Source organism: Chinchilla lanigera, unplaced genomic scaffold (assembly GCF_000276665.1).
Source record: "Chinchilla lanigera isolate Chin_1 unplaced genomic scaffold, ChiLan1.0 scaffold00026, whole genome shotgun sequence".
NCBI lineage: Eukaryota > Metazoa > Chordata > Mammalia > Rodentia > Chinchillidae > Chinchilla > Chinchilla lanigera.
Window position 1 is genome coordinate 22,005,161 of NW_004955427.1, and position 15,612 is coordinate 22,020,772.

Consider the following 15,612-nt stretch of genomic DNA (forward strand, 5'->3'; position numbering starts at 1 on the left):
GTACGGGCGCCGCTGGCTCGTCCTGCTGCTCTTCTCGCTGCTGGCCTTCGCGCAGGGCCTGGTCTGGAACACCTGGGGCCCCATCCAGAACTCGGCGCGCCAGGCCTACGGCTTCTCCAGCTGGGACATCGCGCTGCTCGTGCTGTGGGGGCCCATCGGCTTCCTGCCCTGCTTCGCGTTCATGTGGCTCCTGGACAAGCGAGGTGAGGGGCGGGGCCGGGCGGGGGTCGCGGCGGCGCTGTCCCTCCCCGCCGGCGCCTGCCCGCCGGCCCCCTGGGCTTGGCCCGAGGGGTTGTGTGAGGTGACCGAGTGTTGCCGGCGTCCGGCTCCCTGCTTAACCCGTAGACCCCAAAACGACAATTATGGGGAGACTGCTTTGCAGATACTTCTTTTTTTAATCGAGGCCCTTTGTACAATACTAGGGATCCAACTGATCCTCAGAGGAGCACGTTTTTGCTTATTGTGGACATCAGAGCATTCCAGTGCACGTGCTACAAACGTTTTCTACACCTGACAAAAAATGACTAATGCTTTGACTTCAGAGAGGTTTGGGATGTTGAGGGTGAAAGGTCAGAAAATAGATGGATGATGCCAGATGTGAGGAAGTGGTAATGAGTTGGCTTTGTATAATAGATGGCTCCTGCCCTGGATGAGCTCTTGAGAAGCCTAGATCTGACGCTTGGGTTTCTGGAAGGGAATGCATCACAGCTTTTAAAATGTGTGTATGTGACCATGTAGCTTTTTCAGATGCGGTTTATGACTCAGGTAAAGCTCATGGATGTACGAAGGTTCTCTTTCATGCAAGAGTACCATGGATGTCTCACTTTACTACTTACCAGTGTGATTATATGAGGAGGTCTTAGGAAAAATGGTCTTAGCGTTAAGAGTCAAGATACCGAATTACCCCGCGTAAGTAGTATAGTAAATGATTGGTAGTGATAATCTACCCTTAAGAGGCTATTGTGCAATATTTTAGATTTATGAGTTGAATAATGATTGAACTACTTTGTATATTTTGTGCTAATTCAACCTTTTATAAGTTTTATTGAAATGAGTTGTTTGGTTAAATTTGGATAATTAGCTTTGTCTACAGGGGCTGCTATAACAAAATGCCACAAAGTGGGTGCCTTATAAAAAACAGAAATTTATTTCCAACAGTTTGGAAGGCTGGGAAGTCCAAGATGAAGGCTTGGGCAGAGTCCATGTCTGGTGAGGGCCTGCTTCCTACAGTGTTTTGTTTTCCTTGTAACTTCTCTTATGGGAAAGGGCCAGAGGTCTCTGTGGGGTCTCCCTGCAGGTTAATATCCTCATAACCTAATCACCCCCAAAGGCTCCATCCCCTAATACTTTCACCCTGGGGATTAGGATTTCAACATATGAATTTGAGGGGAATACAAACATTGAGACCATAGCAAATTTAAGCATAGATCAGCGTAGAAGTGCAGTTGTCTGGCACAGAGCACTCAAATTCTTTGTTATTGAGAGAATTAAATGGCAGGATGATGGTAGCAGCTATACTTGCTCTCCCATCCTGATTCCTGACGATTCCATCATAGGAATCAATCTAGAAAAAGATTATGGAATTGGTGATTGTGAATTCATCCACAGCCAACGATGATGGCGCTGCTAAAATGGGAAGTCAGTTTTAGGCACAGAAGCATAGTGTTCAAAACATGAAGAGAAAATAGTTCACAATAGTCTGTACTGGTGAGCATTGACTTGTGGGTCATTTGACAAATTTTAAAAGTTTGTGTAACAAGACTGATGAAAGGTGTAAAAGTCATGATATATAAGACAAAGAGATCTGGGTGTGTCACCCTTCAAAAGAAACTTGATTTAGATCAAGTAAAAGAGGAATTGGACTTTGCACGGTACGTGTAGTTCTAGGAGGAAGATCGAAGCTGAGTACAGTAACCCATCCAAAAACACAGAAGAGGGGCTGGGGATTTAGCTCAGCGGCAAAAGCGCCTGCCTGGCAAGCGCAAGGTCGTGAGTTCGGTTTCCGGTACCGGAGAAAAACCAAAAAAAAAAAACAAAAAAAAAACACAGAAGAACCTTGTAAGAGTGAAAGGTATCCAGGTCCTAGAAGGGTAGGTCTTCACAGGTGTGGGACTCCGGACAGAGCACGTACTTATGCGGAGGGTATGTACTAAATCCCAAGAAAGGGCTTTGTGTATTGAAACTTCTTTGAGAGTTTCTCCTTTTCCTTTGAAAGTTTTTATTTGCTTTTAAACTAAATTGCAGGCTTGATTTGGGTTTTATCATTGTTTCCACTAATGTCTTTCTCTCCCCTATTCTAAAATTCATTCTAGAGTCTCATACTGCATTTATTATTTCTTCTTAGCCCCACCCCCAACCTGACAATTTCTTGGTCACTCTTTTAAAGGTTGACCCAATTTAGAGGTGTCAAAAGACTACAATAAATATAACTATGGATTTAATGGTTTTTATTTGTGATTGGTGAATTTGGCAGTTCTGTAAAATAGAATGAGAATTCCCACTGGGAAAAAGAAGAGTAGAGGGGGTTGTAAAGTGGGAGCAGAAAGCGGAACAATACTTTAAAACACACACTCCTACACCCACAACCTGATTGGTTGGTTGACACCACCTTACTGCTGTTCATTGTTTTGGTAAAGATTAAAGCAGAGACTTCCTTATGATGCTGACTCAAGTAGACTGAAATTTCTTACTTTCAGGAAAAACTGGTCTGGTCTCTCTGCTTCCCTAAAGTTTCAATTTTTTTTAATTTCAATTTGATTATTTAGCATGAATGATTCCATTTTTGTTTCCCTCTTGTCTTTTGGGTCCTAGTGCAGGAGGTCAATCCAAAACAGTGACCTCCCATAATTTTTGTATAAAAAGGAAAAATCCTCTTTTCTAGTTTCTTTTCATCAAAGGAAGTTTTTAATATTTTTCTCTAACTTTAGTCAATCTTGTTTTTATGGTAGAAAAATGTTAATTTTCATCCTTTCTTAAATAATCGTATCTGTTATCCATGGCCAGATAAATTAGAAGCTGCCAATTCACTTCATAAAGTAAATTACTTTGGAACTTATTTTTTAAAATATATTTTTATTAGTACATGCTTGTGATACATAATGAATACATTCATCTGGAGAGATGGCGCATGTCCATATCGTATCTTAGTCGTTTTCACTTCCCCTTGTCTCTTCTCTCCTTCCAACCCTGCATTCCTGTCTCATCTGCAAAAGACCTGCCTCCCTGTTTCCCATTTTTTTTTTCATTCATTAAATTATTTTTGCTGTCTATATCTCATATAGGAGAAGCATGTGATATTTAACCTGTGTTGGATTTATTTTGCTTTGCATTATGGTCTAAAGATGTATCCCTTTTTCTACAAATGACTCAGATTTATCCTTCTTTATGGCTGAGTAGTACTCCATTTCTTTATTCATCCCTTGATGGACATGTTTGTCATTTCCAAGATTTAGCTATTATATGTGGTGCTGCTATAAACATAGGTGTGTGAGTATCACTGTAATACAGTGTGATACAATCTTTAACTCTTTTGGGAAGACAAGGGGTAGAGGAGAACTAACAAGAGAGATGACAGGAGAACCAGGAGTAAGTGTACCCTAGAAACCAAGTGAAAAGAATTTTGAGAAGGTGACAACCAAATGTATGCTGGGCACTGGGGATGGAGTTCTCACAGAGGCTGTATCTAGTGAGGTGATCCAGACAGCACATTCTTTAAAAATTAAGTTTATTGGTATAATTTAGGTAATTTATATCTATACCTAGTACACCTTGATTTCTCTTTTTCCTCCTATTTCCCTCCCTCCCTTCAACCCTTCTTCCCCTCCTTATTTACAAAGCTCTGTTTCCATTTTATCCTTCTTTCCTCAATTTTTCTTTTCCCTCCCTTCCTTACCCTCTCCCTCCTCCCTAGTTCCCCTTTCCTTTTGAGCAACTTCTTCCCGTTTCATGATATTTCTTGTACAGTTTGTTCTTATTTACACTTTCAGTTTCTCACACCAGTGAGACAATGCAATATTTACATGTGTGTCAAATTTATTTCACTTAAGAGTATCGTCTCAAGGTCCATCCATTAGCATTAAATGTCTCAAGTTTATCCTTTATGGCAGAGTAGTACTCCATTATATTAAAAAAACCGTATCTTTTTTATCCATTCATCAATTGATGGGCATTTGGGTTGTTTCCAAGATACCATGCATTTGCCGCAGCATATTTGAGGCTGTAGGGTTGGTCCTGTTGGGGCCTGTGCTAGTTCTGGAGGGTGTGAGATAAGACTGGCTGCAAGGAGGTATATGTGAGGAAGAGGGAGGATAAGAAGCATTATCAGTTGTGCTTTCCTAGTACAGCCAGAAATCTTGCAGGTTTAGCTCGAGGTTCTCTGGATGGTTTTGTGGGCTGGGGACTCATAGGCATTGGTGGGCCTTTAAGAGTCATGAGAATAAGAACCGGGATGATAGGCAGGTTGCTGCATGTTTAGGAGTCCCTCTTTTGTTTTTGTTTGAGAGTCAGGGGATAAGAGGTCCTTTGGAGAGAAAAAAGGGCTTGCTTTTCTGTTTCATATAATTCCTAGAGAGAAGGATGTGTGGCTTGGTGATTGAAGGGTAAATATTTTGTTAGGGTCTCTGAATCACATTTAATTTTTTTTAGGGTTTTATGGGCTTCGTTAGACAGGGTAAAGCTGCAGTGGGTTGGGACCTGGGCCCTCAGTGCTCATGAGGCAAAGTGGGGCCTGGGAGCACATGTAGATGTCTGTAGTTATGGGTTTGAAGGAAGGGAAGTTATTTTGGGAGGGAGGAATTGCTCCAGAGTGGCTGTGCCACTAGTTCTGGTTGTTTCTATATTCTTGGGTGGCAGTATAAGCTGAACTGTCCATGAAATCAGGGAAATAGGCGGTTGTAACCCATATCTTTAGTGGGACTGGAGTAGCCTCTGTGGCTTGTGGTGAAGCAGACATGCAGAGATGGCATTTATCTGCTAGTGTGGGATTGGTTTTGTGGAGCAGTGAATGGTCCAGTCAGAGGGAGCAGCCAACGCTAAGCCTGTGGCAAAGATGAGGGCTAGGGGAATGTAGGGTAGCAGGAAGGGGAGGTGGCAGTACCCGTGGGGGATTTAGGCTGCCTGCCAGTGCATATGGGCAGAGGGTAAGCAGTTAGGGAGGAATATGAATGAGTGGATTTCATCAGGGAGAAGTCAGTGTTCCCTGGAAGAAGAAGTCTATCTAGAGAAGGAGAGAGTCCAGCAAGTTAGGTAAAGGGTGTAACCAGGCGAGGTCGAGGCAGACTTCCCTCAGGAAGAGTGCAAAGCGACAGAGGAGGCAGGAGTTAGACATTTACTCTTTGGGTATCCAAATCAACTGAAGAGAGGCTGGGGAGACTACTTGCAATTTCCAGCGTCTGGGTGGGTGGGAGTGGCCTGGGATTGGGTCTTGAGGTCAGGACCTGCAGAGCAAAGTTTCAGTCAGGAATGATGGACCCAGGGGAGGCAGTCTTATAGGTGGGTGGCTGTAGATGGAGTGCTATAGATGACTGTGTGGGGTCCTGTCCATCTGAGTTTTAGGAGTGTAGGCTATAACTCCTTTTCGGGACTGAGATACCAACTAGGCTGTCCTCAAATGATTGCTGGGGGAAGGCAAAATGAGGTTAGAGAACCCGCGGATTTCTTGTCTAACTAGTCGGAGAACTTCAAGGTCATCCCGTAGAGAGTTAGTTTCTGGGACTGTTTGGTCCCAGAAGAAAAGAGTAGCCATGTAAAAGCTGAAAGGAACTATAGTTGGTGGGCTCTTGTGGGGTCACCCTAATTTGGAGAAGGGCAATGGGAAGGACAGTCTTCTTTAAGTTGAAGGGACAGTTTTATAAGATGGGCTTTTATAAGGCTGTTGGTTTTTTCTACCTTTCCCGATGGTTGGGGTTGATATGGGATATGGAGGTTCCAGTTTACTTCAAGAGCTGCAGAGACCATCTGAGTGATTAGAGCAATGGAAGCAGGTCCCTTGTCTGACTAGTAGAAGTGGGGAGCTCAAAATGAGGTATGATGTCTGTCAATAGACATTGGAGGACAGCCTCATCTTTTTCAGTGGTAGTGGGGAAAGCTTCAGGCCATCCTGTGAATGTATCCACCCATACCAGGAGATATTTAAACTTTCTGACTCTAGGAATATGTGTAAAGTCTATCTACCAGTCTTGAGTCAGGTGAACCCATGAGTTTGATGGGTTGGGAGGGGAGGGGGACAAAGGAAACCTTGAGGGGATGTAGAGTGGGAGATGGAGCAGTGAGCGCTGATGTCTTTCAGTAAAGTTTTCCATGAGGGGCTGATAGGAGTGTCTGTAGTAACCTGCTAAAGGGCTTGTACCCCACATGAAAGCTTTTGTGGAGAGAATCTGCTAAGTCTGAGAGCCAGGAAGGAGGAGTATTCCTTGATTTAAGAACCGTCCACTGTCTGTGGGAAGTGTCTTGTATTTGGAAATCTCCTCAGGTGAATATGTAGGGGTAATGCCAGTTAGGGTAAAGGTGTTGGCCCATGATGGGTGTAGGTAGGGCCTTTGTGAACAAAGTTTCTCTTGCAGTTTTGTCTGTAAAGGAGTTTCCCTCTGTTATAGGCTCTGCAATGAATGACTCCTGCTTGGGAAGGTAAGAGTGAAGCCCTGAGGTGGGGGGTGGGTGCTTTTATTAAGTTTGAGTTTATGATAGAGGACCCCCTTGTGAAGAAGCCTCTCTCTCTGACCATATGGAAGCATGGTTATGAAGGATATGAAAGGCGTGTTTTGAATCTGTATATATGTTGACCTTATGTCCTTTGGCTAGGGTTAGTGCTCAGATTAAAGCAATGAGTTCTGCCTGTTAGGAAGCTGTGTGTGGTGGCAGAGCTTGGGCCTCTATGACTGAGTCTGATGTGACAGTTGCATAATCCTTCCCTGGCGGGTGAGGAGTTAGTGCCTTTTTATGGGCTTTCCTCTATAAAGCATGTATGTTGTCGGTCCTCTAAAGAATGACTTGTAATGTAGGGGAATGGGTTGCAGTGCATGTAAATGAGAGAAAGACAGTCATGATCCCACACTGTAGGGGATTTAGTTTCCGGTTGGGATCGGATCAGGGAAGAGGCAGGATTGAAGTCTTTTCCTGGAGCTACAGTGACAATAGGTGTTTCCAAGAAGAGGGCACAGAGCTGTAAGAGCCTTGGGACTGAGATTAAATGTGAAAGGTGAGAAGAAGACAGAAGGTTTTACAGATTATGAGAAGAGTAATTGGTGCATGATGGGTGATTTTTTAGAGCTTCTAAGAGCTTGATTGTGGCAGCAGCTGCAGCTTTTAGACAGGATGGCCATCCAAGATGGTGGAATCTAATTGATTTGACAGAAAGGCTACTGGCCTGAGACTTGGTCCCTGGCTTAACACTGTGGCTGCGCATTCTCTTTCTTCAGTGGTATGGAGTGAGAAGGGGTGATTGGGATCTGGGATAAACAGAGCCGGCACCAAGGCCAAGGCCAGCTTTAGTTTCATGAATGGTGTGTGTGGAAAGGAATTGGTATCTAATGGATCTGTAGGGTTTCCTCAGGTTAGTTCATACAGGGATTTTGTTAGGAGAGCAAATCCTGAAATCCAGAGGTGAAAATAACCTATGATCCCTAGAAAGCAGAGTTGTTGTGTGGTGACCTGGGGTGGGGTTTGGGATATAGTGTGTACCCACTTGGGGGAGGAATTTGATGCTGTGCAAGTATGGAGAATGAGTCTTACCTGAGCCTTTGTGGATAAGATATAGTGTCCCCTCTGGCCCAAATGTTATAGGAGAGAAATGGTATCTTGGCAACAGGATTCAAAAGATGGGCTACAGAGAAGGAGGCCATCCACATATTTTAACAGATGGGAGGTAACAGGGTGAAAGGAGAGTAAGTCCCAAGCAAGGGCTTGACTGAAGCAGTGGATGCTGTCCTAGAACCCTTGGGGTCGTACTGTCCAAGGCAGCTGCTGTGACTGGTGAGTATCTGGGTCTGTCAATGTAGAAGCAAAGAGAGGCTGTGAAGCAGACTATAAGGGGTTTGTGAAGAAAGCATCTTTTGTGGGGCTTTTTGGTTTTTTGAGGGTTTTTTTTTTGGTACCAGGAATCAAACTCAGGGCTTGCCAGGAAGGGCGGTGCCACTGAGCTGTATCCTTGGCCCTGAATAAAGCATCTTTTAAGTTGAGGATGGAATAGTGGGTGGTGTTTGGGGAATGGAGGACAAGCGGGTGTAGGGGTTGGGAACAACAGGGTGGATGGGATTTGATTTATAGTTCGGAGGTCCTGCACTAAGCAGTAAGACGGATCTGTTTTGCAGATGATGAGGATTTTAGAGGGTCTGTTTTGAGAATGGGGGCATTAGAGGAGTGAGGATTATAGAGGGTCTGTTTTGAGAATGGGGCATTAGAGGAGGAATTAGTTGGGATTAGGATTTTGTGTTTGAGAAGGTGTTTAATGGTGGGTTTGTGACTGGTAAGTGTCTGGGTCTGTCCATGGAAAAGCAAGGAGAGGCTGTGAAGCAGTGTAAGGGGATTGTGAAGCAAAAGCTGGCTCGGGCAAAGGGTATTGGCGTTGTGCTGGATAATGGTGGTCTTGTTTTAGTGGAATGAGAAGAGGTGTATGGTGCTGGGCAAGAGAGAGGAGGTATCCCAGACGTGTGGGTTGAGGTGTGGAGAGGAGATGGGGTAAGGAGAAAATGCAGTCTCCGGTGCAAGAAAGGAGGTTACAGGATGGGGGTTTGAGCCAGGAATAAGGCTAGCAGACAGTTTTGTTAGAGTGTCTCAGCTGAAGAGGGGGACAGGACAAGTAGGAGTGACCAAGAATGAATGGGAGAAAAATTGTCTCAATTGATGTGAAAGTAAGGGAGTTTTGAATGGCCCGAATATAGTGCCATCAATTCCCACAAGAGTTATTGGAGCTAAAGTTAGCTTTCCTGAAAATGGGGAGGGGGTGGAATGGGACAACCCCAAATCGATCAGAGGTGAAACATTCTTACCTTTCACTGTAAGATTTACCCAGAGTTCAGCAGCTGAGATGGTCGAGGGGCTTCTGAGACCTGCAGGGTGTATCAGTCTTCTGAGGCCCAACCCAGAAGATCGGGAATGAAGCTGGAGCCTGGCAGGTGGCTATGGGAGGAGACCCCCCCACTTCACGGGCATGGCTACTACAGGACAGTTTGACTTCCAGTGACAGCCCCCGCACATGGGGCATGGTTGGAGGGTGGTCCCAGGTTTAGGCACCAGCCGTTAGGGTAAGTTGAGATACGACCGAGACCATCTACATAGGCGAAGTGGGAGCAGCAAGCAAAGTTTATTTCAGCGTGGGTGCAGGCAGGCCAAGATGGTTGGCCCCCAGGATTGGGCGTAGGTTAACTTTATAGGGCTGTTTGGGTAGGGAGGGGGCTGGGGAGTGGGGTGGAAAATTTTGTAAGTTTTAAAGTGGAGGTCACAAGGCAGAGGGGGGTCTTGTGTTTCTTCGTGGTATCTGAGCTGTGGATGCCGCTGCATGGGGCAGTTGTTTGTTGGTCTTCTTCTGTAGGCTCTGGCTCACTGTTATCCCTGTGTCTCTGCAGCTGCAGTCAGTGGCTCTACTCAGGGAGTTTTTCTTCTCTGTCCGGGCGGGGTCTGACAGACCTCACTGTTAAAGTGTGTTTGAACAGACATCTGAGAGGAAAAGGAAGCCTGTTGTGTCAATTCTAGACAAGACTGTTGGAGACAAGCGGAATGTCAATCATCTTAAAACGTATTAGACATGTCTGGGAAAGCCCAGTGAGGCCTGAGTGGTTGGAGGAGAGCAAGTGAGGGAAACTGGTAGGAGATGAGGTCAGGAAAGCGTGGGAGACTGGCTCCCACAGGGCCTTGCACGCCATTATAAGCACTGTTGGCTACTAAGGAGTGAGGACGGCTCACCGCTGAAAACTTGGAGCAGAAGGGTCAAGAGATTACTGTGCTGTTCCCTTGAGGACAGGGGCCAGAGCAGGGAGACCAGTTAGGCTAGGAAACAGGGTGCCCAAAGTGCAACCCCAAACCCACCCATTTATCTCAAAGTGCCAACGCTGCAATTAAACTTGAATACTGAGGTTTTATTTTAGAAAAAACAACTCATATATTAATATCTTTCGTCTTAAAAGAAAAACACAATAACAGATTTCAGTGGTACAGACAGCTTTTGCATTTGGCAAGGTTTTACACAATTAATGTGATTTTTGCTGTTGTATACGTGCTGATAATTTGTAAAACCTTGGCTGGGACGACTCGGCTGTCGTGCAGAGAGAGGGCTCTGTATGGCCAGTGTGGCGTGCATGCTATGGGTTCACCACCACTGGGCAGTGGAATAACCCGGAGGACAGCTTCAGACTCAGGAGATGGTAGCGTAGGATGTGAGAAATGGATAAATTGCAGTAGAATTGTTGATGGCTCAGGTTTAGGGTAGAGGAAGAAGAATCTCAGGTGTTTATCAAGTTTTTAAGATTAGTGATTGGTGGAATAGAGCTTTTTTTTTTGAGATCAAGATTGTGGAAGGAGCAGCTTGGAGACAGGTGGCTTAGAGATTAAGAGTTTGAAATATAAGACAGATGAAACTGTCAGTCAGTTTTCAGATATATGCATATGGATTTCGGGGACAGGCCTGCCTGTACAATAAATTTGGGAATTCACAGTTAAAACAGTAAAGTCTCAGGGTTAGATGAGATCACTGTGGAGGGAAGAGTAGCTTCCAAGAGGACTGAGCCCTGGGGCATTCCAGTATTTAGAGGTTGTGGAGATAAACAAAAAGAATCAGCCAGTGATAACTGAGATAGACACTTGGATTTAGCAATATGGAAATCTTTAGTGTCCTTCAAACAGATAGTTTTGTTTTGGAATGAAAATCACTGGAATGATACGGAAAGTTCAGAATAAAATGTAAGGAGAATTAGAGACCATCAGTCACTTCTTTCAAGAAGTTCTGCCATAAAGGGCAAGAGAGCAGCTATTGGAGAAAAAATTTTTCTAGGAAAGGAGAAAACACATGGACTGGGAAACTGTAGTAGGATTGTTGGGTAGCACTGAGGGAGAGGGTAAGAGAGACTGATCAACCATGGTTGTAGTTTTGTCAGGTGAATAGGAGTAACAAAGTTTAGGCCAAGAATAGAGGGTTGTGTAGGCAGTGATTTAATAATACATCATGGAATCTAAACTCAATACGGAAAGGGAAAGTATCCTCAGATGAGTAGGAAAAAGTAGTAGGCTCCACAATTGTCATGCATTATTACACCAAAAATTTGTTGTTGTTAGTACATGAGAGGGAGTAAATGGGAAAAACAGGAGGTAATGCTTGAAGAATAAGATGCTTGAGACTGGGATTATGTCATGGATGCAGTTATGGTAGAGGTAAGATCAGAGTGTAACCAAGAGAGTGAGGGGCCTGGGGATTTAGCTCAGTGGCATAGCGCCTGCTTGGCAAGCGCAAGGTTGTGAGTTCGATTCCCGGTACCGGAAAAAAAAAAAAAAAAAAAGAGAGTGAACACCTGGTTGGTTGGAGTACGTGGTTGTGAAGTAAGAGGTCTATGAACAGATAAGTCAGGATACTAGAAGGATCATCTAGTGGATATTGAAATCACCAGATTTGTGGGAGGAGTGGTGTTCCAAGGAGTAATGATAAGCCAAGACATTTTCAAGCAGTAAGAGTGAGTGGCCTGGAGGTGGGTGTGTGGTGGTCTGCAGAAAACCACAACAAAAGTGGTAGGTATTATAATCAGATGAAATATATCAAAGGCTGTCTGGCCATAATGGAAAAGCAAGTATTAGATTTATCCTTCTATCTTAACTAAGAACAAATAAATTAAAACTACCATATATGAAACAGTTTCTCAGACCTTGGATAATACATAGGGAAGGACAATGATTTCTACAGTGGCTTTAGTGTACTTCCTGGGGAGAATTTCCAGGCTGCAGCATAGAGATAGGGAACTCAGACAGAGTCGAGGAGTTTTCCTAAGATAAGGAAACAAAATTGGGAATCTGAAGAGGCCATACTAACTAGAATACTTAGTGGAGCCTCCCACAGTGAAGGAAGGGAAGACTCATAGGAAGTTATGGATCTGCAGGGGTCCTTCTTGAGTCTTCAACTGAGCACTGATCAGTGGATATTGAGGAAACTACCCTAGACTAGAGAAAGAACCACCCAAAAGGAGCACGCAGAACAAAGTTTGCACCTGAGAATAGTTCACATTGCCAACAGCCAGAATGCAAAAACCCCTATGAATGTACTGTATGAGTACATGTTCAGGAAGGTTAAAGAATGCTTGAGCATATTAAGGAGAAGCATAGAAAACAGAAAACCAACATTAAATTTCTACAAATGAAAAATTTAACCACTATGTGATGAAACAGAATTAACTGTTGAGGATGTGACAGCAGATTAGACATTGTAGAAGATCAAAGATTTAGCTATAGAAACTGTCCAGAGTGGAACACGGAGGAATAAAGATGAGAAACAAATTAACAAAAATCATGAGCATCTATGAGCTGTGGAACAGTTTCAAGTGGCCTAATATACACGTAGATGGAACCCTAGATGGAAAAGAGAGAAGTAAGGGGGAAAAGGCATAGAGTCAGATGGGGTAATAGAAAACAATTGTTTTCTTTTTGAAGAAAAAAGTTTCAGAAAAGTCTCTGAACTTGATCACTATAGCCGCTGCTATGGCTTAGATCTATACTGTCCCCCCAAAATCTCACATAATCAGAGGTGGGGCTATTTGAAGGTAATTGGATCATGGGGGCACTGTACTCAGCAGTGGACTGATCCATCGATGAGGTCACAGCAGAGGTGCTGTCAGGAGGCCAGGCCTAGTTGGAAGAGGTGTGTCCCTGAGGCTGTGCCTTTGCAGGGTATATTCTTCTCCCGGCTCCTCCCTTCTCTGCTTCCTGGCTGCCATGGAGTAAGCAGCTTTCCTCTTTTGCCATACCATTTCTGCCTTGGAGCCAGACAATCCTCTGAATCCTCTGACTGACTCCTCTGAAAACCATGAGCCAAAATAAACCTTTCCTCCTTTAAACTGCAGGTGTTGGGTATTTTGTCCCAGCAAGGGGAAAGTGACTAATACACCCACATATCTAGGAATCCCACATCTAGGAAGAAAAAAATGTAAAGAAAATTACATCACAGCACATCATAGTCATATTGCTTAACACCAGTGATAAAGAGAAAATCTTTTTTTTTTTTTTGGTTTTTTTCTCCGGTACCGGGAACCGAACTCACGACCTTGCGCTTGCGAGGCAGGCGCTTTGCTGCTGAGCTAAATCCCCAGCCCCAAAGAGAAAATCTTAAAATCATGAAGAGAGAAAACTGGCCAGCTTTGGGACAGAGAGAGTAACAAGGAGTGAGAAGTGGCAATAGAAGCTGTGTCCCCAGAGAGAGATGTCAGTGGGAGAACGTGGAGAGACCATTCAGAGAAGAACGTGAGAATGGAGGAGCTCCGAAGAACGTGAGAATGGAGGAGCTCCACTGCTTGAGTGACCCTCCACAAGGACAGTGCACAGGCTTCTGGAGTTACAGGGGTAGTGGAGGTGAGGTCAGACTGGGAGATGCATAAACATATAGTGGGATAAGGATAACCTCTGAATTTTGGATGCCTTGGTCCAATGTAATTGGGATAAAAAAGCACAATGTGTTTAGTCCTGACAGCCTCAAAGGTACATGGGGTGGTTAGGCTGTGATTGTTGTGGGCAGAGAACAGGCAGAGGTTGTCTTCACTCTAGCTGATGGAAGTGTGGATCCTGGGCAAGGGTGGTCTTACCAGACAAGCTCTGTGTATGTGTGTGTGTGTGTGTTGGGTTCTATGTTTTCCTATGATTTTGGCTCCTATTTTAGAGACTTCCATCCCTTATCTAGTGGGTTCTCAACAAAAGAAGTGTTCTCATGTTTTAAAAGGAAGCTTTCTGCAGGGTCTAGATGCCATATTTGAATAAAAATTCATTTTCAGTCATTCTTGTTTATATAAATTTGTTATAAAAATACATTTCATCATATGGTTTCTGTACTTATATATCTAAACACTGTGACCATTTGAGTTCTATTTATATAAAAATTCTGCATGTCTCTGAAGCCTATTTTGCTGGGGTCCTTATTAGGTCTCTTCTCTGGGTGAGCCGATATCATGTTGTTACATGAAATTAGAGTCATGACTTGTCATGCTATGAATGAAAAGAAAATGTATTCAAGATTGTCTAACTAATATAGATTAAGCAACATTTAAACAAGAAACCTAGAGTGCTGTATCTTTGCAAAATCGCTTTAATAATCAGCTTTTCAGGAGCTCTTCATTCTTAAAAGTTTATATTAGCTATTATATTGTCATATATTTGATTAAAAGCACATTTGAGTAGAAAAGTATGCTAGCTTTTAGCAGTAACAATAGAAAGCCTGATTATTTGGACCACGTGGCCATAAACTATGCCCTACTACTTCTTTACTAGTTCTTACCCTAATTACAAACAAAATCTTTAGAAAAAAATAAACGTCATGTATAATATAAACCTTAGAGGCCCAAATCTACAAAATTCTATTCAGTATCTTATTGGATAGCCAGCACAATCTTATAAGAGGAATGTTTTGCAATTTTAGCATATTTATGACAGTGTATGTACTTTGCAGTAATTACATTCTATTTCCTATGGCTATAATGTGGCTTTAAGTCTGTGTTCTGTTAGTAGAAGCAGTAAATGAGCAGTGTGTATGCTTTACTTGTTACTGAGAAGCTCGACTCTGTATGGCTTTCCTTCTGCCAAATTGTATTAATCATATTGAGGTTATATGAGAATATTATAAAGTTAGCTCAGTTCATGTTACAAATTATTCTCAGTGTAGCATATATGTACCTAATCTGGACCTCATATTTATTTTTCTTGCTATGTTGGATCTGTGTAATTATAGTTTTATTGACTTTCAGTTTCCTTCAAGCAGAGAAGCACTTTCAAAATCAAATATTTAACCATCTACCCTCTACAAAAAAAATTCTAGAAAAAAAAAGAAACATTAATCATTTATGTCAGTTCTTTTTGTGAAATGGCTTCAGGGAGATATTAGATTTTGGAAAAGTTTGAAGAAATATAGGCATCTCTGCCATAGACCTCAGCCACCTGTATGATGTAGCTGCCACAAACTATAAGATTATACTAGTTCACTATTAATATAATATTCCAAAAATAGGAAGATATACTTCCATTATATTATTCTGCAGATATTGTATCTATTTCTGGTTACCTTGTTTGGATGCATATTTTTATATTCTCTTTTTTCCTTTTATCCTGTGACCAACCAGACACATATTTTCAAAGTAGCTCTTCTTACATGGAATACAAAGGAAAAAGGCGTGTGACCCACATTATGTTCTGAAGTCCTAAGCCATGCCTTTTATTTTTTAACAACATTCTCTATGTTAAAAACAATTTGATAAATCAAGAAAAAGTAGTACACAATTATTGTACAGAGTCCTGAGATGCTACTTTCTATGACCCTGTAACAAGCATTAGATTTTCTTGGTTATAAATAAAATAATGTAGTTGGCCAGTTGTTATTTCTTTTGAGAAAACTTAAAATAGTAATCTATCACCTTAAAAAAAATTTTTAGGGACAGTATAGTG

At 42.8% G+C, this 15,612-nt stretch overlaps 1 protein-coding gene across 1 annotated transcript in view; it reads left to right on the forward strand.

The window, feature by feature from the left end:
* The window catches only part of Dirc2 (disrupted in renal carcinoma 2), a gene marked incomplete at its 5' end in the record, with an annotated part of 88,540 nt that continues 72,928 nt past the window's right edge, over nt 1-15,612 (forward strand). The window contains 1 exon segment of the mRNA XM_005386622.2: nt 1-203. Coding sequence (XP_005386679.2) covers nt 1-203 — 203 coding nt within the window.